The sequence below is a fragment of the Mesoplodon mirus genome (genome assembly GCF_964341445.2).
Source record: "Mesoplodon mirus genome assembly, chromosome: 3".
Taxonomy (NCBI): domain Eukaryota; kingdom Metazoa; phylum Chordata; class Mammalia; order Artiodactyla; family Ziphiidae; genus Mesoplodon; species Mesoplodon mirus.
In genome coordinates, this window is record NC_138978.1 from 108,827,520 (window position 1) to 108,852,301 (window position 24,782).

The 24,782-nt window shown below is 44.8% G+C and overlaps 1 protein-coding gene across 1 annotated transcript in view; it reads right to left on the bottom strand.

Moving 5' to 3' along the window:
* The window catches only part of CASQ2 (calsequestrin 2), a gene marked incomplete at its 3' end in the record, with an annotated part of 62,923 nt that extends 40,220 nt beyond the window's left edge, over nt 1–22,703 (bottom strand). Inside the window, exons 1-2 of the mRNA XM_082615084.1 lie at nt 22,169–22,703; nt 237–321 (exon numbers count right to left, since the gene is read on the bottom strand). Coding sequence (XP_082471210.1) covers nt 237–321; nt 22,169–22,402 — 319 coding nt within the window. The 5' untranslated portion in view covers nt 22,403–22,703. The remainder of the gene's footprint in view (nt 1–236; nt 322–22,168) is intronic.
* Nucleotides 22,704–24,782: the final 2,079 nt, after the last annotated feature.

Below are 24,782 nucleotides of genomic sequence, written 5' to 3' on the forward strand. Positions count from 1 at the left end.
AGAAACCCTCTTCCTTGTACTGATACAAAGATATATTAGATGACTAATGTGAAATTATTTAATTCAGGCCTGTATTTACTTTTGTGAGGCTCTTCCCCAAGCCAAGACTAAGGTATGCAGGATCATCTTAAATTTACTTAAAAATAGTCTAGTGATCGTGCAAGAAAAAATGTACTTTTTTTTTTGCAAGACACATTTGTTTCTTCATGCTATATCTCAAAGAAAATCACACTTACCCAGTTTCTTGGCAAGCTTGGCTTCTTTCTTGGCATCCACCATCACAAAGCCTATATCTTTATGTTCCAGGACTTGGGCCACAAGCTGAAGGGAGAGGCAAGTAGGAGAGTAAATGAATCAAGATCAGAAAGACTGTAGAAAATACCACGGGATACTATTTTGATATGTTGACAAGAGGATTTTCCTCCATACTTCCTGTTACTCTGTGACCAGTTCAAGCAGCAATGTAAGGATGCTATGCTTATGCCCTCAGGAGAATGATGATTCAGTAGAATTCTGAGCAGGAAGGAGAGAAAAGTGTAAGGACCAGATCTAAGATATAAGATTTGGAAGACCTTGTCACACACCCTTCTCTGCCCTCAGGGTAGATAAAATTTGAATTGGGAGAGAGCAGGATCAGAAAGGAAGCAAAAAGTACTAGATACCCACAGATACCTAACATGGGGCCTGGAGCCCATCGCAGCTACCAAATGAACCTTGGATTCGGTGGGGTCATAAGAGATGCCAGATAGGCTGAGGGACCTTAGGAGAAAGGAGACCTGTGACCCCAGTACCCAAGATAATCCTCAAGTCCCTCCACCCCGTGGGCTTGAGGAGTAAGAATGCCCATTGAGTGTATCTGGTAAAAAGACCTGAGGCAGCCTCTGAAGTTTTCCTGCTTCCAGTTGAGAGGAAGAACTATCAGAGTACCTGGGTGGAAGTAGAGCCCCGAAGGTGAAGAGGATGCAACAGTGTCAGGTGGACAGATGACTGTAAACTACTCTGGGTGGACACCAGCCTAGATGATGACACCAAGCACAAGACTGGCATCATGTTAAGCTCCCTGAAACTTAGATATAAGGAAGTAGGGAGACCCGCAGTTGCCTGAGATCTAATTCCTGCCATCTGGCTGAATGGAAGCTTAAAATAGAATAGAGTGGAGAAGCTACCAAAAAGATCATGTAATACTAATATTACATTTCTTTATTTACAATTAAAAAAATAATTGTAGATTAACGTGCAGTTGTAAGAAATCATACAGAGAGATCCCTCCTACATTTTATCCAGTTTGCCCCAAAGTAACATCCTGGAAAACTATAAAACAATATCAAAACTGGAGATTGGCATTTATAAAGTAAAGATACAGAACATTTCCATAACCAAGAGGATCCCTCATGTTGTCCTTTTATAGTCACATCCACTTGCTTCCACCTTCATCCCTTCCCTAACCCTTAGCAACCACACCTTCATCTCTTCCCTCACCTTTGGCAACCACTAATCTGTTCCCCGTTTCTTTTCATTTCAAGAATGTTATATAAGTTGAATCATATAATATGTAACCTTTTGGGTTGGTCTTTTTTTACTCATCATATTTCTCTGGAGATTCATCCAGATTCTTGTGTATATTAATAGATCATTCTTTTGTATTACTGAGCAGTATTTCTGTGGTACAGAGGTACCACAGTTTCTTCAATTATTCACCCATTGGAGGACATCTGGGCTGTTTCAAGTTTTTGGCTATTATGAATAAAGCTGTTATAAACATTCATGTACAGGTTTTTGTGTGAAGGTTAGTATTAATTTCTTTACGATAAATACTCAGGAGTGAAGTTGCTGGGTTGTATCATAATTGCATAGTTTTTAAAGAAACTGCTGATTGTTTTCCTGAGTGGCTGTACCACTTTACATTCCCAACAGCAATGTAGTGATGAGAGATCCAGTTTTTCTGCATCCTTACCAACATTTGGTGTTGTCACTAATTTTTATTTTAGCTGTTCTAATAGATGTGTGGTGATATCTCATTACAGTTTTAATGCATTTCCCTAATGGCTAATGATGATGAACTTATTTACCATCGGTATGCTGTCTTCCATGAAATACCTGTTCACGTCTCTTGTCTATTTTCCAAATAGATTATTTTTGGTAGTTGAGTTTTGAGAGCTCTTTAAATATTAGTCCTTTGTTGGGTATGTGGTTTACAAATATTTTCTCCGACTCTGTAGCTTATCTTTCCATCCTCCTAATAGGGTCTTTCACAGAACAAAAGTTTTTAATTTCGATGAAGTCATATTTATCAGTTTTTCCATTTATGGATTGTGCTTTTGGTGTTAAGTCTAAGAACTCTTTGCCTAATCCTGTATCCTGAAATTTTTTTCTAATTTTTTCCTAAAAGTTTTAGAGTTGTTTTTTGTTTTTTTGTTTTGTTTTGTTTCCCATGGCTTTCAGGATCTTAGTTCCCTGACCAGGGATTGAACCTGGGCCATGGCAGTGAAAGTGCCAAGTCCTAACCACTAGCCTGCCAGGGAACTCCCTAAAAGTTTTAGAGTTTTAATTTTACATTTAAGTCCATGATCTACTTTGAGGGTTGTGTGTGTGCGTGCTTTTAACCAATGGATGTCCAACTATTCCAGCACCATTTGTTGAAAGGGCCATCTCCTGCTGTAACTTCTCTGAGGGTTTTCTTTGCCTATTCTTTCTTCCCTCCTTGACCTTCTCACATGCTCCCTGTCCTCTTTCTTCTTTCTTCCTCTCTAGCTCCTAATCACTCCTGTTCCTCTAAGGCTAAGGATATTGGGCGGAAGTGCAGACAGCTGCTCTGTGGAGTGCCTCTGGAGGAGCAGGGGGGGCGGGGTTCGGGACGACACAGATAACAAATGACCCCCTCAGGCGGTTTTCTCTTCTTTCTTAGATTTTGGCTGAGAGTAGGAAAGGCTTAGGATGAAAGATATCATCAGTGTTTAGATTATGACTCATCTTGAGCATCCCTGTAATGCTTAAACAGGTCTTTCTGCGAAGTCACTTGGCTTTAGTCTATTGCATTCAATTTATTAGACAAGGTTATTTTTGAATGAGTTTTCTGGTTTTCAGTGTAAGCCACTCTGTCCTATTTAGTGCTGTCAAAACATTAACTTAAATGCTCCCTTTCTATCATTAAAAATTAATGATGATGAGACCTGATGGCTTTGTGATATTAGTAAGTTTCCCAACTCCTAAAGCATGAGCCTCTAACAGTGGTTCTTAAACTTCTGTGTGCATAAGAATCACCTGGAGCACTGGTTAAAATGGGGCTTCCTGGGCTTCAGCACCAGAAAGTAGAGAATAGAGCTGGGGTGGAGCTCAAGTATCTACATTTTCATAAACCACATTACCAAGCCCCATGATTCTGACGCAGCAGATCCTGTACCACACTCTGGAAAACTGCTATAAATGCTTGTCAGTTCATCCAAAAGTGCTGTGGCATAATACTTTCCAGCTGTGACCCACGGGCCATGCTTAGCCCTGTTGGCCACTTCATCTTAAGTGTAGGAGAGAAATATTAATAATAGTAAGAATATTAGAGATTAACTGAGAATTAAACAGAGAATTTAACTCTGACCTCTCCTAGACATACATCACCACATTTTATTGGTTTCTTAGGTAGATGCCAATGTGTGCCTTTCCTAGGCTTGTAAAGCATGCCCTTCTCATTACCTTATTGATATTTATATGTGACATTTGAAGATATATGAGTGGAAGGTGCTAGCTCCGGCAAACTCAGTTCTGTTTTTCTGCTTTTCTGTTTAAGCACGGCCAATTATTGTCCTAGGCACAGATGGATAGACAGAGCTGGCAGTCACAGATGGTCCAGGAACCTGTGCTAGCTGAGACCTGCCCACCTTCTCCTTGGTACCCTTACACACAATCCCTGCAGTGCCCTGTCACTCTCACCTCCCACCGCGATTAGGCCCGAAGCCTGCCCACTTGAGCTCTGTCATCACTTCCATCAGCCCTAGCAAGCACCCTTCTTGGGCCTAGGCCAAGGGTGGCCAGGGCTGGCAGCCACCCAAGAGAGAGTAGTGAGATGGATGGGGGAGAAGGGCTGTGGCGAAAGACTGGGAACTTCTGGGCTGACTCCTAACATGACCATTCTCTCCAGGACCAAGAGCCCCTTCTGGGCTGATGGGGCTGGCCAGACACTGTCTGCCTCTCCCACTTGACTTCATCTCCACCTTTGCTCTGGTCCTAGATTTCCAGCTCATAGTTTCCATTCTCCATTCTCTTGCACCACAATCCCACTGGGCTCACTCCAGTTGCTGCCAGCCTGGCCTTGGCTGCAAAGCCCAGCTCCAGACTCATCTTTGACTCCAGCCTCCTTTTTGTGAATTCCAATAGCCCATTACAGGGATACAGCACTCTGGCACTTATTTTGCAATCATTAGGGTTCTGTATTGTGCATCTTTCCTCCCTAAGGAGAAAAAGCCCATTTTGTGCTTCTTTTGTATCTCATATAGTTCCTTAGAGACACTCAGCATACTTTGGATGAATGAATGGACTGGCCCAAGTACTTCAAAAGTTTAAGAGGCTTTTGAGCCAAAGGGCGAAGAGGAAATTGTCACCAATTACAGTGATTAAAATTTACAACCATGAGGAGGAGAAAAGATAGAGTCAATATGTTTCCTAAATTCCCAGAAAACTGGAATACTCTTTTCAGATTGGACTCGTTTTCTCCTGTTGACTTATAATCTTTCCCCTGCTGGTTTTGTCTGTTTGGTTGGTTGGTTGGTTGGTTGATTACTTCTTGGATGGTCTTGCCTCTTGTCCATCCTAGAGAATGGGGTTGTCTCATCAGTTGGTACATGCAGCCGCTGGGCATTGGTGCAGTGCTCATTCTTTCCAAGAACATTAGGATTTGCTTTGACCATTGCTGATTCTTTTGAGTACAAAAATAACTTTATATAAAAAAAGTTAAATAATATGCATAACTCAGTAGTAAAAATGTGGATATTCATAGTATGTCCTTTCTCTCTTTTTTTAATAAATTTATTTATTTTATTTATTTATTATTTTTTGGCTTCATTGGGTCTTCGTTGTTGTGCATGGGCTTTCTCTAGTTGCAGCGAGCAGGGACTACTCTCTGCTGCGGCTCATGGGCTTCTCATTGTGGTGGCTTCTCTTGTTGTGGAGCATGGGCTCTAGGCATGAGGGCTTCAGTAGTTGTGGCTTGTGGGCTCTAGGGTTCAGGCTTCAATAGTTGTGGAACCCAGACCTAGTTGCTCCGCGGCATGTGGGATCTTCCCAGACCAGGGCTCGAACCTGTGTCCCCTGTATTAGCAGGCGGATTCTTAACCACTGTGCCACCAGGGAAGTACCCTGTCCTTTCTCTTTTTAAATTTTGCATTGTATAGGTGTTTATTGTACCATTGTTACCTCTGTAATGATGTGATAGAAATAGATCTCAGCTTTAAATGAATACATGACCCAGGAATCCTAGTAGTTAAGAGTACACAGCTTGGCATTAGAGACCTGGATTCCTGACTTGGTCATAAGTGCTCACTCTGCTGTAAAATATGGACAATACCAATATCTATTTCATAAGGCTGTTTTGAAGAAGATTAAATGAGATCATGTGTAAAGTTCTTGACACAGTTTTTGGCATACAGTAAGTGCTTAATAAGTGTTATATTTTCTTCTTACTATTCTGACAGCTGGATAGGGTTCTGAACCTTGTACTAATTCAGAAATACCAAAGCCTAACATATTGGGATGGAAAAAGAACAATAATTATTAATTGAGGACCTACTGTGATCAAGGTTCCATGCTAAACAAAAGTGTAAGACACATTCCAGAGTCAAGGACCTTGTGATTTCATTAGGGAGGAAGCTAATGAAAACTTAGCTGATAAGTGTTAAAGGACTGAGGACAGAAAATAAGGGCTATGGAGACAGAGCAAGAGAGCTCATGGGCAGGAGGTCAAATCATACAGAGCTTCATAAGCTATGATAACGGGTATAGATTTAATTTCCATGCACTCAAGATGAAATCCAAAATCCCTAACATAGCCAACGAGGCCCTGCACGGTTTGGCCTGCCTGCCTCTCCAGCCTCATTTGGGGCCACTCTGCCTCTTCCTTAACACACTCATCTTCGGCTCCTCAAAACAGCAAATTCTTTCGTGAATCAGGAGATCTTTACACAGGATCATCTCGTTCAGCTCCCATTTCCTAGACCAAGACATGGGCCGCAGCTGCCCACAGGGATGCCTGGTTGTATTCACACAAAGACACTCAACAAGCTCTGCTTCTGTGCATGCCCTTCCCTCTTCCTAAAAGATCTTTCCCTCCACTCTTTGCCAACTCCTATTTCTCCTTGAAGCCTGCACATAAATGTCAGTTGCTCAAAAGGCATTTCCTGACTCCCAATCTAAATTGGGTGCCCTTTCTACACTTGTCCATAGTGCCCTGTGCTTTGCCTTCACAGCTCTTTCTCAGTTTGTAAGTACATGTTCACTTATACGATCATTTGTCTATCAGCTATCCACGTGCGAGCCTGTAAGCTCCATGTCCCTGTCTGCTTTTCTCCATACACTATCTCCAGCACCCAGTACAGTACCTGAGCAGAGGAGAGCTCAAAAATATTAGTTTATTAAATAAATGAATGGAAGAAAGAGGGGAGACCAGCTAGACCTTGAAAGAGGAGGAGTGCCTAGATAGGCAGAGGAGAGCAGCAAAGACATCCAAGGAAGAAAAAGCAGCATAAATAGGTGAAGGTTTGGAGGGGCAAATGCACAGTGTGAGTGTAAGAGAAGAGGCTTCTGTCCTCGAGCAGAGGGCTTCTCAGGGGAGCTGAAAGGCGTAGTGTATTTAAGGCATGTTAGAAAAAGAGCGCGTAGGACTTGGAATATTAGGACTAGCAGTTCTGATTTGGGAGATGTTTGAGTAGAAGAACAATATGGCTAATTTGAGTTCGGAGAGGGTTGATCTAAGGGCGTAGACCAGACAGATAGAAGCAAAGGTGACCAGTTGGGAGACTGAGTGGGAGAAGACTGGTCTCCAGCTAAGGCAGCACATGAAGTAACTTGTGAGGTAATGTTAGAGGTTGAGAATCATTCAGACCTGGTAACTATTTCATGACCTTGGAGAAGCTGGGGGGAACCAAGGAGAGAAGGAGGCAAGATGATTCCAGGGTCTCCAGCCAGGGAACAGAGTGAAGGGCAAACAGATGTCAGGAGGGCATGCCAGAACCACAAGCCAGCTTCTCAGCTTGGATTTAGATGCAATGAGTTCATGGCCATGGAAATCCAGCCAAGAGCTGGAGGTGCCAACCTGGAGCTTGGGGGAGAGGCCCTAAAGGCACTGTGCAAGTGAGGGGTGAAGGAGTGAGGAAAGTGTACGAGAAAACTACAGGGTCCAGGACTGGCCGCCTTGTAGGAGGTGAGAAAAGGAGGCTGTGCTGAGGCAGAGAGGTCTGTGGGAGAAGTAGGAGGCCAAGGAACACAGTCTCATGACTCCAAAGTCATGAGCAGCTTGAGAACGAGCAGGTGGTCAGATCAAGTGTTGCGGGGAGTCACAGAGTTGGGACCACTGTGAGGTCTCTCCTTTCAGGATAGTAAGACATGGGTGACCTTTAGCGAGGAGCTGGGACAGAAGCTAAAGCAGTGAGAGTGTGGCCGGAGAGTGGGTGGCAAGGACACATTAGAGCAGGTGTGGATCACTTGGTCAAAAAGTTTGCCACGAAGGGAAGGGGGTATGAACACAGCAGCGCCAGGGGACACATTCCCTTTGGCCTCAGAGGACAGGACATGCAAGATGCCCTCTCTGTCTATGTGTGTCCCTCCAAGTCCAGTCCCTTTGTGGGACATCTCAGCCCTAACCCAAGGACGGACAGGAAGAAAGATACATTTGTACCACTTCCCAAGAATGGTCTTCCTGGAGGAGAAAGACTGATTTGCTTCGTGGTCAGAGGAAGCTGGGGAGGCATGCGGTAGCAGAGACAAGGGAGTGTTTGCTTATTAAAGGGAGCTGAGGGAGGGTTACTTTCTGCAGGGTCAAGAATCTGAAAAAAATCAAGGGCTGAGAAATTTGGGGGAAAATGTCACAGACCTTTGCTCCAAGTGAATGTCCCTCAGGCCAGTCATTAAAAATACCCTGGCTGCAACCCTGCTCTTTCCATGTAAGCCAAGAGCCAAACGGCTCTTTTCACCCACTGTCCCTGATACCATCTGGCCACACGTCAAGCAATTCAACTACTGTTTGTGTCCTCCACTGAAACCGGAGAGCTGACGTTTATCTCCGGTAATCTGTCACTTTCCACCGCCCTCAGATGAGGCCCGGGCTATGTATAGCTGGGGGGTTGGCACATGATGTGTCCATGCAAGAGGCAGGCAAGGGAATGGAAGAGCTATTTTATGAGATTCAAGTGAACATTGGGGCCTCTTGGGGCTGGACTGGGAGGCTTCTAAAAGAGCCTTGAGGGAAAGGGAGGCTGTTGATTGTTTTTATTGGCACTTTTGGGCTATCACCTTGGCCAAGGCCAAGGAAAAGACCCAAAGGTCATTGCTATGTGTTCTTTCCACTCCACCACATTGAGAAGCAGTATAACAACAACAACAAAAATAGCGTCTAGGGCTTCCCTGGTGGCGCAGTGGTTGAGGGTCCGCCTGCCGATGCAGGGGACACGGGTTCGTGTCCCGGTCCAGGAAGATCCCACATGCCGCGGAGCGGCTGGGCCCGTGAGCCATGGCCGCTGAGCCTGCGCGTCCGGAGCCTGTGCTCCGCAACGGGAGAGGCCACAACAGTGAGAGGCCCGCGTACCGCAAAAAAAAAAAAAAAAAAAAAAATAGTGTCTATTGAGTGCTTGCTATATGCCAGATACTGCTCCAACACCTTACATGAATTATCTTATCGAATCTTCACAAAACCCACATGAAGTAGAAGTTTGAGATGAGGAAATAGAGGCACAGAGAGGTTAACCAGCTTGCCCAGAGCCACACAGCATTTAAGTGACACAGCTGGGATTCCAACCCTGACACTCTGGCTCCAGGGCCCAAGCTTTCATCCATTACATTACATTCCCTTCATCTGGGCCTCAGAGGGACCTGGGCCCAAATCCTGGCTCTGCCACTTATCAGGTATGAGACTCTGGGCAGGTCACAACTTCTCTGATTTCAATTTTCTAATCTGAAAATACAAGATCTAATTCTTGCAGGAGTAACATGTATGCAAGTGCTTATGAATGTTTGTTCCCTATAAATTCACTATAGGGCAACCTCATTACCCAAGCCGGTGATTCTTGAATCTGAGCCTGCGTCAGCATTACCTGGAGGGAAGCCTTGTAAAAACCCAGATTGCTGAGTCCAACCCAGAATTCCTAATTCGGCAGGCCTGGGATGGGACCTACAAGTGTGCATGTCTGACTAGGTCTCAGAAGATGCTCATGCTGCGGGTCCTGGGTCCACACACTGAGAACTACCACCTTACAACTGTCTCTAACATATAAACACAATCTCCCTGGGTAGCATTTTGTAATGTCCAAAATGACTGACTGAGGGAGGCTGTTCCTGGAGTCCAGGGTTTGCTTTTTTTGTTTTCTGTTGTTTGTACTAAAAATATTATAGCAATGGAATTTTGGGGGGAAAAATGGATTTGACTGACATGGGGGTGAGGCCATGCCCTTTTCCAATTTTTTCGCAGCAGAGTTCTGTTCCCAAGAGCCTGTGAAAATGCAGTCTGATAGCCCAAATGTCGACACCCCTTGGTAACCCCCTTCCTGGGAAGAGTCCCACACATTATCCACTGCATTCCTGCAGCCAGAGAGAGACTATCCCTTTTCTAACAAGACTTTCCATAGGTTGGTGCACTTCCTCAAAAAAAAGAAAATCAGGGCTTCCCTGGTGGCGCAGTGGTTGAGAGTCTGCCTGCCGATGCAGGGGACACGGGTTCGTGCCCCGGTCCGGGAAGATCCCACATGCCGCGGAGCGGCCGGGCCCGTGAGCCATGGCCTCTGAGCCTGCGCGTCCGGAGCCTGTGCTCCGCAATGGGAGAGGCCACAGCAGTGAGAGGCCCGCGTACCGCAAAAGAAAAAAAAAAAAAGAAAATCAGAGGGAAGGATGGAGGCTGCAGCTGGGAGAGCCTTTCTAACTGTAAAATGATGGCAGACAGGCCTCTTTGCTGCATCTCCCCCAAAGCGCACATTAAAAAGCAGAAGAGAAACCTGCTGCTGCTTGGCTGAACTTTACAAAATGTCTGACTAGTGTTTATTTTGATAACATCTGCTAATGATAACAAATGCCACGTATAACTAACCTGAGAGTTAGTTTTCAATGTACTTTCACATACACAATACATTCGAGAATAGTCCCTTCCTGAGCACCAGACATGGGCCGTTCACTTTACACACACCCCTCTTTTCTCTTCAGAAGAACCCTGGGACAAGGGGTTGGTGGTCTCTATTTTACAAAGGAAGGAGCTCAGCCTTGAGCAACTCAGTGACCTGCCAACTGTCTGGACAGTGTAAAGACTCAGACCCACGGGGTCTCCCTCCTAAGTGTGTGCTTCTTGCATTGCTGGGCATGGTGCTGGCTTCTGTTTATGGGTTGTATTCACTCTTTCCTTTGGGTTCAGGAAATGCTCTCAGTTCCTTCACAGGGAAGCTGGGTGTGTATGGCCAGGCTATGGAATGGCTTGGGGTGCTGAGCCAGGGCAGTGTAAGGTAGAGGCAGGTGAGCGTGTGAAAGAGTATCTGCTGGCCCGTCTCCCTGCCCAGCACACGGTAGATGGTGAGGAGAGCTCTGCCTGGCTTGGGGCACCGGGCAGCAGGCGGGCACTCCTGGAACAGGCTCTCTGGGCACTGAGAAGTGGCTCTGGCCTGCCCAGCCCATCGCACAGCAAGATGGTGCTCTGGCCATGTTCCTGCGTGTCTTTCCAGACAGAAATGGCTTATCTGGATCAAACCACATTCAGTCTACAGAAGAGGGAACCTCAGAGGCTTCATTGTACAGATGCAGTACTTTGTGGGGACTGGCTTTTTTAATGGAACAAGTCATTTTTTTTTTTTTTTTGCAATACATCCTATTTTCATTTTTTAAATTGAAATAGAATTGATTTACAGTGTTGTATTAGTTTCAGGTGTACAGTAAAGTGATTCAGTTGTACAGGTATATGATATATAATATATATAACATATATATATTATGTATATATATCCTTTTTCAGATTCTTTGGAACAAGTCATTTTAGATGCTAAGGCTGAGCTGATAATTATGCAAAAATACTCCACACCAACCAGTGAAGCTCAAACTGCAAGTGAATAGGGCTGTTGCTTTTTTTTTTTTTTTTGCGGTACGCGGAAAAAGGTACGCACAGTACCTCTCACTGTTGTGGCCTCTCCCGTTGCGGAGCACAGGCTCCGGACGCGCAGGCTCAGCGGCCCAGCTGATGTGGGATCTTCCCGGACCGGGGCACGAACCCGTGTCCCCTGCATCGGCAGGCAGACTCTCAACCACTGCGCCACCAGGGAAGCCCAGGGCTGCTGCTTTTAAAGAAAAATCTTGTGATTCTGAAACAGATTTTGTTTGTTTCTATTTTACTGCTTTACACTACAATTAGCCTTATAATACTTTTATCACAGTGACTTTTGCAGTCTCTCATATCTCCATTTAGAAATTTATAACTTTGGGAGGAGGTCTGCTTCAAGGATATGATGACTAGATATCCTATTTGGGCTTGAATATTATCGAGGGCTTTTGCGGGTGGGAGGAGTGAGAGAAGAAGGTTCCAATGGTCTAAAAGCTTCTGAATCAACACTGTATTTGCCATTTTGTAAAATCTCTATTTCCGTATTAATTTTGTGTATGGAAGAGAAAATTTAACTGTAATCAACTCAATCCACACTCTTACCATAGCACTTCTTGTCTTTTCACCATCTCACCCCAGGCTCTAGTTTTATTACTGAGAAGTGCAGAGCAAACACGCATCAAAAAGTTCAGTGGCACATGGGCTCTAAGGAGAAGTGCAACTTAAGAGTGAGCCTGGGCATTCATCTTCTGAGAGCACTGGCTCTACGCGAGGATTTAGTCTCAAAGCCAAACAAAAATAAGCCTGAGTTTTCCAAGTGCAGCAGGTGCGAGTTTGGAGAATCCCATCTTTGGGCAGTGAACAGTTGGAAGAAATACCTGAATCCTGTGTGTGTTGCGATTCTCTGCCCAGTGTTCCCACATCATCCCATCTGTGGATTCACTTGCCTCCAAAGATTTCATTTTGCCTTCCTCTCTTGAGGTTTGGAAATGCAACCACTGGGACATTTGCCAGTGCTAAATAGGTTTGAAGGCAGCATCAGCCTTAGAGAGCCCAGAGGTTTCTGCTCATACTGTGTATGTATTTTGGACTGAGAGTCCCACGGTTAAAAAAAAAAATCTGTTTTACCCATATTTCAGCAGGATTAAGCAGGGATGACAAACAGTTCCCTGAATCTGACAGATTCAGTTTAATTTTTCACATTTCCACTCAATTCTTTTTTAAAAACTGATTTAATTTTTAAAAGATATCAAGGAGGAATATATTTCCAATATAGGCAATGAATCTATAATTCCATGCTTTTTTCTTTTCTCTCCAGCCATCCTTCTACCCACCCACCCAACATTTATGAAATACCAAGTAGGTGGTGCTAAGCATTAGTCCCTCTACTCACACCAGTCACTTCAGCTCAACACATAGTCCAGTTGTGAAATTAAACACTGCTTAAGTGTGGGTGAAAATCCAGAATTCAAACTAGAGACACTTGTCCTTTTGTAAGTTGGCACTGCTTACAAACAGGAAGCGATCCAATTCAGCAATCCCAGCTCCTTGGTGTAGTGGAAGGAACATGATGTTTGGAAACAGGTAGATGTGGGTTCAAATCCTGCTTCATGCTGTGCCGTTTTATAGCTTTGTGACTTTGGGCAATTTCTACTCAACTCTATGGAATCATTTCTTTGTACATAATGTGAGAATACGTTGTAAGAATTCAACAGAATGACATATGCAAAGCACCCATATTGGACATGTTTTATGGTAAGTTCATAATAAGTGCCATTTCCATACCCCTCCATCCTCTTCTGTTCATTTAACATTCATTCAGCAAACACTGTTGAGAGCCCACTGAGACTCAGACACTGATCTAGGTGCTGGAGTACAGCAATGAAGAGAACAAAGTCCTTGTCTCTGTGGGTTTTACACTCTACAGCAGTGTAGAACAATATGCACTATGTCAGCCAAGGGCTATGGAGAAGAATAAAGTAAGGGTGAAGGGATAAGGGGGTGCTTGGAGAGTGTGATTTATATAGGTGGTCAAGATAACTTCTTTCATGAGATGACACTTAAGCATAGACCTAAAGGAAGTGAGTTCTCATCATCAACAAAAGAAGACCAACTCCTTAGTTACCAGGGACCATGTCATCTGCATTTTCTAAGTAAGCAGTGCATGAATATTTGACAAATAAATGAAAGAATGAATATTTCTATTTGGGTGTTCACAAGACCTAGTTCCAAGTTATAGAACACTCACCAGTTTTCTCTGAGCAGCTTTCCCATACTTTTCTGTTAAGCATGCTAACATGTTAGTATCTCATATTCATATAACCTCAGGGTTCTCAGATTTGTCATCTCTTTTGGAGAAAAGGGAAGTGTGCCATGGCAACCAAATAGTTGCTTTTCCTCCCCTTCTGAAGGTAAATCCTGGACCCTGACCTAAGATTCTTTAAGGCACCTTCTGATCTGGCCTTAGAAACCCCTGTAATTCCACTGAAAACCTCTCAAGGAGGGGGAGGCTTCCCATGGGCCCAGATCTTCCCTTTCTTAGGAGGTCCAAAGCATTAATCACGGACTGTGTGAGTGAGGGGACCATGGGAAAAGACTGGGAGACCTGGCAGAGTCCCTAGAGCAGACCTGAATCCCTGCAGCCCCCAAACCAACTTCACGTCTCAGCAGTTCTCCAAATCAGAGGAATGTTGACAGGTCCATTGTCATTCAGGAGAGTCAACAGACCAAAGGTCAAGCAGGTGCAACATGATTATGGTCATCTGGAAAATTTCTCCAACCCAACAGACCAGTATAGTGCTTTGCAAACTTTAACATGCCTATGAATCACCTGTGGATCCTGTTTAAATGTAACAAACACCTTGGTTATACCATTGCCACTGGTGTGGTTTGCCGTCCACATTTTGAGCATCAAGCCTCAAGTGGTCCACAAACTTGGCTGCACATTAGAATCACCCAAGGAGCTCTTAAAAACTGTAGCACCTGGATACCATCCCTTCCCCTATGACCAGTTAAACCAGTGCTGGTGGAGGGTGGGGTGGGAAAGACCCAGGCATAGGTGTTTCTTAAAACTCCATAGGTGAGTCCCACGTGCAGCCAAGGTTGAGAACTACTGCAACTGGCCAAGAACAGGGGCTACATTTCAAGTGACAGGTGAAGGGAATTAGCATTTGATAAGCACCAGCTGTATTTCAGGCACTCAGCAGTCTACATAGTTCCCAAATAGTAAACAATGTAACAAAGTAATAATACCTGACACTTGTACAGCTTCTTATAATCTTATGAGAAACTTTTATTCGCCTGTTTTCATTGAATTCTCTTAATTCACTGAGGTAGAAAGCACACAGTTGATTTTTTAGATGAGTAAACTGTGATGCATATTTGTGACATGCCCAGGACCAAATAGTAAATGAAAGAGAAATTCAGTTACTCTGACCCGCAGCTGTCTGTTTTGCCCAAGCACTGCGACCTCATCTGAAGTTGGATACACGAGGATGGCTGTGCACAAAAGTCATGTCGACGACCCTGGGCGTATGGCAGAGCCTAAAGTGGCTGCAGTCACCCCACCAAAGATTTCTCACTGATATATAGATTGATTAGGAAACTGAGACCTGAGTAGAGAAGGGAGCTCAGTCTGTTGTGGGCCTTGGCAGACTGAGAGCAGCAGCATTAGGACACTTAGCAGAACCCAGAAACCTGCATTGCACGGATTCAGATTCTTGGTTCTGCCATAGATGATGGAACCAGCCTCCTCCTCCCCTGTAGGGCCTAATGGATGATCTGTTCTGGAATCACCATCTAAAAAGTATTGGGAAATAACCTGCTTACCAGCCCTGGACAATCAGTCACAACAATAACCCTCCCTGCTGGTGGACAGGCCATTTCCAATAATTTTTAGGTAGTGATCTTGCCACTTGATACCCAAGAGGGCTTGGGAGAGAGCCCCTGGGCAGGTCATGTGTGGGGATGGCAGTGGCTTTTTTGTGGTGAGCGAAGTGGGACCTCCTTAAGCAGGAAGAGCAGAAGGCCCTGCAGAGGGGATCCTCTGGGGAAGCATCAGAGGGGATGCAGAGGGGAAGCAGCCTCGGACCTCCCGAGAAACAACAGGTGCAGCTGGTCAACCTGGCGGGCAACTACCGGGATGATGTGGCTATTTCTGTGCCAGGACCTCAGGTTGCCTGCCAGTCCCAGGGACCAGTCACCCTAAACAAATGAAGTGATATTTACTGTTCACAGTGTGGAAAGCATTGCTTGTTCACCATCTATTCAGTGACTCATTCATTCATGCTATGATTCCTGAGAGTCTCACTAAGAGCAAAAAATATTTGACGAATGAATATTTCTATTCAAGGATTCACAGTACGTATTTTCATGGTCTGAAACACTCACTAACTTGCCTGAGAAAAATTCCCTGTAGTTTTTCCTAATCCTGTAAATGTATATTGGTTACAGGTTGGTGTGTTTCGTTGCTCCCATAGGACATACATACACAGCGCACAGCCTCAGCTCTGGAGATGAATGTGATCAGAGTGCCCAGCGATACTGAGGCCTCCTTTCTCCTTTCCCTCTAGAGATGTTTAAGTGGCCATGAAATCATTTCTACGTAAGCATGAAGCTCACTAGGGAAAGTTTTCACCTTTTCCTTCCTTCTTTTTCAGGTTGGAATGCTGGTTTCCTAGAGGTGGAGTGGTGTAGAGGAAAGGAAATGGGCCTTGGACTGGGGGATAAGATCTGTGTGAAGGTAGGAGGGGAAGAGGAACAAGTAAATGGTTCCCCACACCTGGCCTAGGCATTTGGCAGGACCATGACACCGTTTCCAGCAAGCTCAGGAACTCACAATGTGGACACCATACTGCTGGGGTTCCTTCTGACATCAAGGCATCCTCTGTCACATGACCAGGTCATTCATTCAGTTGTGTTTTTGGCTCACAAGCAGTTTTTTTGTCCTTCTGCATAGGAACTTGATTCCATCTCTGGTTTTTTTTTCTTTTTTTTTTTTTAACATCACCCTTTACCAGGTTTGCTTTGAATTCAGTTGCCTTCAGGAAGCTTCCAATCTAGGGGGAGAACTCCAACATATGTCCCCAAGGAGAGAAAGAGTGAGTTAGAAGGAGCCTGAAGGAAATGGAAGAACTTCTTAAATGGAAGCAGGCTGCATTGTGACTGAAAATGTGGAAGGGGCCTAATTTAAGAACTGACGCTGATGATGTTGTTGAATCTATCAGACACAGGCTCCGTAAGCCCTGGTGATCAGAGGGAGAGGGTCTGTGATCAGGGAAAGTCACTCCACCTTTCTGGGCGTGGCTGGCTGTGAATAAGCAACATGGCATCACATCACCAATCCTGAGCTCTCTGAAAGTGGCCTGGGGTCCTCAGTCTCTAAAGTGATGGGTTAGGCTGGGCTGTATCTAAAATCCTGACTGAAAGGGGGTGAGGGCTGAAAGGAGTCAGCATTTATCCAGTACCTTCTGTGTGCCAGAAGCTGAGCTCTTGCCATCCTGCCTCACTGAATCCTCACGCCATCTCCAGCATCTCACATCATAAGTAAGGAGCCTGAACACAGACAGACTTCCTTGGGAATTAAACCCAGGTCTATCTGATTTGGAAGCTCATGTTAGAGCACACCACCTCTCAAGCATTCCAACCTGAGAGAGGTCAGTGATGTCGAATGTGGGAGGACTTTCTCTGGCAATATTTATAGAACATGATAGGCATAGCACTTGCACTGCAGTTTCAAGGCGAAGGTGGAAGCGAGCAACAAAGGAGCAAGGAAGAATTAGATTCAGTGCCCGTATCCTCCTCTTGTGTCTCTGAGTCCTGCAGTATTAACAGGATTCAGCCATTGTGGTATGACTACATTTGCTGACTTGGCCAAAGCTGAAGGAAATAGTATACAAAATTGCAACTCCCTTTATAATCTGAGTTGACACCTCAATAGAAAAAATGGGGAAAAGGCATAGAAAAATAAGAAAAAATGTAAATAGCAAATAATTTTATGAAAAATTCAGCCTAGGGCTTCCCTGGTGGCGCAGTGGTTGAGAGTCCGCCTGCCGATGCAGGGGACACGGGTTCGTGCCCCGGTCTGGGAAGATCCCACATGCCGCGGAGCGGCTGGGCCCGTGACCCATGGCCGCTGAGCCTGCGCATCCGGAGCCTGTGCTCCACGATGGGAGAGGCCACAACAGTGAGAGGCCCGCATACCGCAAAAAAAAAAAAAAAAAAAAAAAAAGAAAAGAATAATTCAGCCTAGCTAGAAATCAAAGAATGTCCATTAAAACAACAATAAAAATATAAATAGACAAAGGTTTTTAAAACCTGAAAATTGTGTCAGTATCCAAAAAGAGAGAAATTCTGTAATGGCCTATATGGGAAAAGAATCTAAAAAAGAGTGAATATATGTATATGTATAACTGATTCACTATGCTGTACACCTGAAACTAACACAACATTGTAAATCAACTATACTCCAATAAAAAAATTTTTTTTAATTAAAAGGAAAAAACCAGAGAAATTATCTTAAAAATATGTATGATCATACAATGGAATACTATGCCAGCATTAACATTATGTTTGTCAAGAATTTAAAGCTATTTAGTGACATAGGAACACTCACAATATACTGAAACGAAATAAGCAGGAAACAAAACTATAAAAATGGTATAACCCTAATTGGAAAACGTGATTTTATGCATAGAAAAAACTACTGGAAGGAACTCTATCAGAACATTAACCATGTTTAGCTCTGGGTGGCAGTTCTTATTGCCTGCTTTGTCTTTTCCACATAGTCTAACATATTCTTACACTAGTGTGTTGTTACTTTGTGGATGAAATGCCCAACCAAGAATCAGGATTACCAGCTGTGTAAGTCACAACACTGCAAGGCTGCATGTATGACATGAGAGGTTCAGAAAAATCTAGATGGTTCACAAGGTTCTTTTGAGCTCTAACACTTTGCTCATTTATTCAACAAGCATTTACAGAACATCTGTATAGAGCTACATACAATGCACCAACACTGCGGTCCCCCGGACTTAGACCCCAACCAAACGCAAAGCAAATTTTGAGTGTGATGCCTCCTGGTGCCATTTGACTTGTCCTTTTCCTGCCTAAGCTTTTAATGGCCTCATATTTTTCCCTTTCTCCTCTTCCCTTTATCAAACCCTGCTCTCAACACAAAACTCAAACTTGATCAGATGGAAGTGTAAATGGATAGCAATGTCTTAAATGACGGCTTCTCCCAGAGGGGCTTGACTAAGTAGGGATAAAAATTTTACCTAAAGGAACGAGGCCCTCGTGGCCAAATTTTAGGAAAAAGCTAGTGGGGTGGAAAAAGATTTGGGAGCTATCAGAACCTTAGCTCTTGCGGTTCCCTCCCCGACCCTCACTTATTTGTCTGGTAAATTCTACTCATTTTCACAAATCATCTCTTCCTTGTCATGCCTTCCACATCTCTCCCAGAGGGCAGGGTGCTTCCTCTTTCCTCTGCACTCCCAGAGGACCTTATGTTGCCCTACTATTACAGTGACCCCATTGCACTGTGGCTTTTCATTTGTATTGCACTGTAATTTCCACAGCAGGCTATGAGCCATCTGAGTGCCTCACGTTCCCGTGCACCCCGAGGCCCAACCTAGAGTAAGTGACAGATGTATGACCAAATGATCTGCATTTCAAGGCCCCAAGTCAGGCAGTGACCGCCTTACCCTGTGGATGGGGCTGTTTCTGGGTGTTTCAACGTCAGTCCTTACAGCAGCAGACAAAACACTGACCATAGTACCTTTGGATTTTTTTATCAGAATGGGATGGCCTTTATGTGACAAGTTATGAACTTCTAATTCCTAACCTTCTAACCCTTAGAAATTCCCCAGGGTTTTCAACCTGAGGATGGCAACTCATCACCGGAGAGGGAAATCATTTTAATAGGTTGGGATTAGTATTTTTTTAATGAAATACAATAGAAGAATAGAAAATAACCATAAAATAGAAGACAAAAGTATTTTAAATCCAAGTATTCCCCAAATAATAATGTGTTGTCCTATGAAACTTTTGTTTCACCTGTGTATGTGTCTGTACACATTAGGTCATAGTGAGTTATGATAAAAAAGATGGACAGCCACCTTCCCCGGGGGGGTGGTGGTGGAATGAATTGGGAGATTGGGATTGACATATATACACTAATATGTATAAAATAGATAACTAATAAGAACCAGCTGTATAAAAAGTAAATAAAATAAAATCCAAAAATACAAAAAGAAGAAAGAAAGCCACCTTCCCAAACTATTGGGAGGGAAGGAGCCCGCCCCTTCCTGTGCTGTCTGCCCAGGGCTGAGATTTCACTGTCTCCTTCCTTCCTTCTATCCCAAACAGACACAGCTCTGGGATGGGCAGGATATTTTCCTTAGTGTAGGTTTGGAGTCCAGGGAATTAAGAGGACAAAATAGGCTTTTCTGACCACAGAGAAAATTTAGAGGTTCACATCTCTTATCAGTCATGGGATTCCTGGAACCAGTTTTGTCCTGGATTCTGAGGAATAGTCTGCACCTGACAGGTATCTCAACAAAGGCCCACCCCTCCCCTCCCCGGCCCGCAGGGAGGGAGCCCTACCTCCCCCAGGGTTTGGATATTTGCATGAGCAGTGCCTCTGGGGCTCCGTGCCTCTCAGCTGATACAGATGATACAGCTGGCATCATCAGGCCCAGGCTCACAGGCTGAGTACTCTATTTAAGGAAGACTCTTGAAATAATACTGAACAGGGTATCCACCAACTCCTTGTACATTGTCTCATTTGATTCCAGTAGTAACGCAGTATAGGGGCTAAAACTGCCTTCACCTGCACGAGTAGAGTGATCTTGGGCAACTTAGCCTCTCTGTGCCTCAGTTTCCCCATCTGTAAAAGGGGGATAGTAACTGTATCTACATCAGAGAAGCACTGTAAAGATCAAACCAGCTACCACATACAATCCCTGCACACAGGAAGCATTCAATAAATGTTGATTATTATTATTTAATCATCTCATAAGCCTGTATGATAGTTATTTTTTTTCAGATTTATAGATAAGAAAATGAGGCTCAGAGAAATTAAGTAACCTGCCCTATGTCATATGTCCAGTAGAGGCAAAGCCAAAATATAAATCAGGAACTCCTGACTCCAAGTTCTGTGATCTCTTTCCCTTAGTGATTTAGGAGTCTGTGGGGCATCAGACTACCTCCTGTGCTGAATTTCCCCCTTGTCACTCTCTGCCGGGCACTCTTGAATCAAAGGTGGCTGGAAGGATGGTGAGTCCAGGGCAAAGCTCCTTCTCAGGATTTTCCTTGGCAGTACAGAATTCATCTTTGGGGGAGACAGATTCTTGGAGGAGTTTATGTGTGTGTGAGTGTGTGTGTGTGTGTGTGCATGTGTGTTAATATAACAGGGAATCAGAAATGGGGTCATTGCTTGCACTGGCATTCTTTTTGAGTTCTAGGCTAAGTGGACAGTGATGAGCATATATGGTAGAATCCTTATGCCTTCAATTCACTTTTCATAAATGTCTCTATAACCGAGTAGGGCAGTTTGAGATGGAGATAATCATGTGAGTGAGGATTTCATGGGCTGAGCAGCAGCTGTGCTGTATGTCCTGGTTTTCTGCAGCCTGTAATTTTCCCGTATATATAGTACAAAGACCTAATAACGGTCCCTGCTTTCTCCTCACTTGTAACCCACAGAGGTTTTTTGTCCACCAGAGCTCTCTGTAATGACCACACTGCCGTACATAAATCCTCTGAAAATAGATATGTGTATGATGATCGGGAGACACAGGATTCTGCAATACTTTTTTAATTATCAAAGATATTTTGATGTGTTTGGGGTGGTTTTCCTGGATTTTATTACAGCCAATTTTTCTTGAGAATTAAAATCCACGTGGGTTTTACATGGTAATTCTGTTCATCAGAGTCTTTGATTATAAAGTATGTCAGTTAGGTCTCAATAACACTGGAAAAAAAGAAAGAAAAAAAGGCATCTGATTGAGCTGAGCTTTCTGGATGGGCCGGTTAATAAACTGCTGTAGTTCTCCAGTAGTCCTTTTCACAGATTTGTGCCTGGGCTGAGCCGGACCTGGGGACTGATAAGGGATCTTGGTGCCTGTTAGAATTCTTGGCACTCACAGGTGTTCCTGAGTGTAAGCGATCTGAAACTGTCCAGGAGGAACTGTGGGACGAGTTCCTGGGGCACTCACACAGGATTAGAGAACGGGTCCCAGCGCCAGGTTTACGGACAGGCCATGTAATGCAGATTAAATAAGAACTGACTTCAGCATCTTCCCTGAACTCACACCAAGAACTTTCTGAGAAAAAGAAATATTCCCATTAATGAACGCGCAGCTAAAATCTTCCCACATCTACACTGTGCGATGCTGACTAAAACCGAGTCACAAGAGAGGCTCATCGTTTAGTGATATTCCCCGTCTGACCCACGAGGACAGGCAAGGTCAAATGACTCCTGCTTCATCAGGATCATGGGGAGACTTAACCGAACAAAGAGTAGGAAATTAGCATGCCGAATGAAACCTGCAAATAACCCTGAATTTCATTTCAGTCAGGCTTTTTAACAATAGCTTTAACATTCTCTGAGAAAAAGAGTAGCTGGAACTATTGCCCTTGAGAAATCAAGAGGACCATCAGATGACAGACTTTACAGACTATTATGCACCATGCAGCACATTCAATTGTCCCATCTTAAGAGTCTGGACCCACCCCTGTTTTTCACACATCCCAGCTTGGCAACAAGAATATCTTCAGATTTGCCCGAGACTGAAATGGGGCAAGACTTCAGGATATACTCTCAGCGCCCTCGGGTCCTCCCAGGCCGACCACTGGCCACCTCCCGCTCCCTTGGGCCACATGGCCTGGGGGCCCCCCACTCACCTCCAGCACGATTTCTTTCAGTTGGAACTGTTTCTGCGCGACTTTATCTGAAGACAAGGGCTCATGGTAGTAGAGGCAGAGCAAGTCGTATTTCTTCAAAACCTGCTTGAAGTTCTTCTCGGTTAGACTGACCACGCGGTCCCTGCCGTCATAGGTGGGGAAGTTCAGCCCCTCCTCTGCCCTGCAGGAGGACAGCAGGTAGACCGCCACCATAAACAGGTGGGTTCTCTTCATCTGGGCGAAGTTTTGTTTTTCTTTCCCAGAAACACCGTGTGTAGGAAAGAGGCTGGTGCCTTAGAGGACCTGCTGGGAGCAGTGGGGAGCAGAGAGGCCAATCTCGTCTCTCTCCTTGGCCCTTCCTGGGCCCGAGAACCCCCTCTTCACCTTCTCCGGCTGCTGACTGTAATCGTGGGCTTGGGGCGAAGCATGCAGAGGCTCACACCCATGCATGTGTAGAACCAGAGCCAGGCTAGGCGGCCCAGCCCCAGATACCTCGCATAGCTCTGCCCAGCCCCTGTCTCATCAGGAACTCCATTTTTAGGATGCAGTTGTTTCAGGCTAAAAATAAATCGTGCAATGAATTAAAAAGTTAGATATGGCGCTGTTGAGGGATTCGCTGATAGTTTGTCAGGCCGGTGGAGGGGGAGGTGGGAGGGAGACGGGGGAACGTGTGCACATGAAATAAGGAGGGCGGGAAGGTCAGAGGAGAGAAGTTCACTCAGAGGGAGGAGGGGAAAAGGAGAGGAGAGAGACGCGGCACTTGGATGTGCACAGGGCCACTCAGACGCCGTTGACTCGGTCTATTACCCCAGGGAACTATTTCAGTCTGTTCCTTCCAGGCAGGGTGCTCATCCCCTACCTACTCACTGCTGACCTGGGGACCAGCCGGACCCCCAGGTGGACTTGACGTTCTGCACCTGCCTTTCTCCTGGCTGGCCACTGCGCCATGTCCCCGTGGCTCTGTCAGTCACTGGGCGAGGGATGTAGGGTCACCCTTTCTCCACGGAAAGCGCTCCAGGAGCCCAGCCCACCCGGGGTCACAGTTCCTCTCCTGCCCCTGCTCACAGCCGAACGCTGCTGACACCAGGAGATCCTGCCCCATTATAAAATTAAATAAAATAAAAGTTCAACAGTCTTCCTCAGAAGCCCTCTTAGGCTTTTCGCTATCCTCCCCGTCATCTTTCTTTTTTAACATTAACCCCCAATGTATCGTTTTTGCCCTTTTCCTCTTCATTAGAGACAGACTGCTGTAGAGAGTGCAGGAGCCGGACAGATCCGAGTTCAAAGCCGTGCTCTGCTTCTTAATGGCTGAATAGACTTTGGAGGGTCACTCACCCTCTCTGATTCTCAATCTCCCCCCCACCGTCACGCCCACCATGTAAAATGGGGATAATTACGACTATATTGTAAGGCTTGGAACACAGAGATGGAAAGGCATGGTACAAAACAGTTACCCAAACACGGCAGCTACTATAGTTACTTCATTCTTCCTGGAGATGGTGGAACGTAGGTTATTATAATAATTACTTCTCAGTTTCTAATAGTAATGGTTTGTGAACCCTTTTCTCTCTGCCTTCTTGAATCCAGCAGGCAACTGGGGCAGACGTGATTAGGGCTCATTGCACAGGGGAGCTAACTGAGCTTCAGGGAGCTCAGCACCCTGTCAGAGATCGCATTATCAGCTGCTTGAGTGAGGGTTCAGCTCTGCCTTGGAGCCTGGTGCTCCTGGGTGCTTTCACTCTGATGGGGCAATTCCCCCACAGACACTTCTTTTCTTAAGTGGCTCCATCTTTTCTGGTCAAACAACAGTCCACACCTGTCTTTCCACTCTTTAGAGTAGTCTAATGGCTCTCATGATTTAGGCCAAATTTTTTTCTTCTTCTGGTAGGAAAATCAGCTTTGGAAATAGCAAGGACTCTGTCCCATACAAACTTTGCAGGGAACAGAAGGAAAAAAGAAGTTCAGTGGCCTACATGAGTGAAAGCAAGCCCCTCTACTGCAGCCAGAGGTCCTGGTGCTGACAGTCAGGCTGACGGGAGTTGTCTTCAGGACAGGTTCATGTCCAGGAAACCAGGACCTTGGGGAACCCCTCGCTGAAACCCATGACAGCATTCAGTTCTTTCTGATGGTGAATTCTCTAGGCTTTTAAAGATAGAGCCAAGAATAGCCATTCTAAGATGTGGTTAGCTTTTCAGGTCACTTGCAAGCGTGCAAGATCTCTGCTTTCTTTAGAAAATTTAAGGGGAAAATGATTTTTGAGTGAAACAATGTATGTCTTGTCTTTTCAAGGTCAGCTTCCCAAAACTGTTCCCAGTTGTCTCAATCTCATTGGCTTATCTTTATTTAGAATTTGCTCCACTTCTCTTAATATATGCTTTTTTTTTAAAATGTTACCAAAAAGCTGAGAGATGTTTAAAGTCAGTCTTTAAATTTCCCACTGACTTGCAACTGATGAAAAGTACCAGGGTAAAGGGATAATTTTTAAAAATTCAGTTTAGCCCTCAAGTCTGGCTTATGGCCAACTGTGTATTAACAGAAAAAAAGCTCCAGTGTGGAAAGTTCCTGTCCCTAAATCCTAGCTCAATTTGGGGCCTCAAAGCCCAGCCCTAAGGAC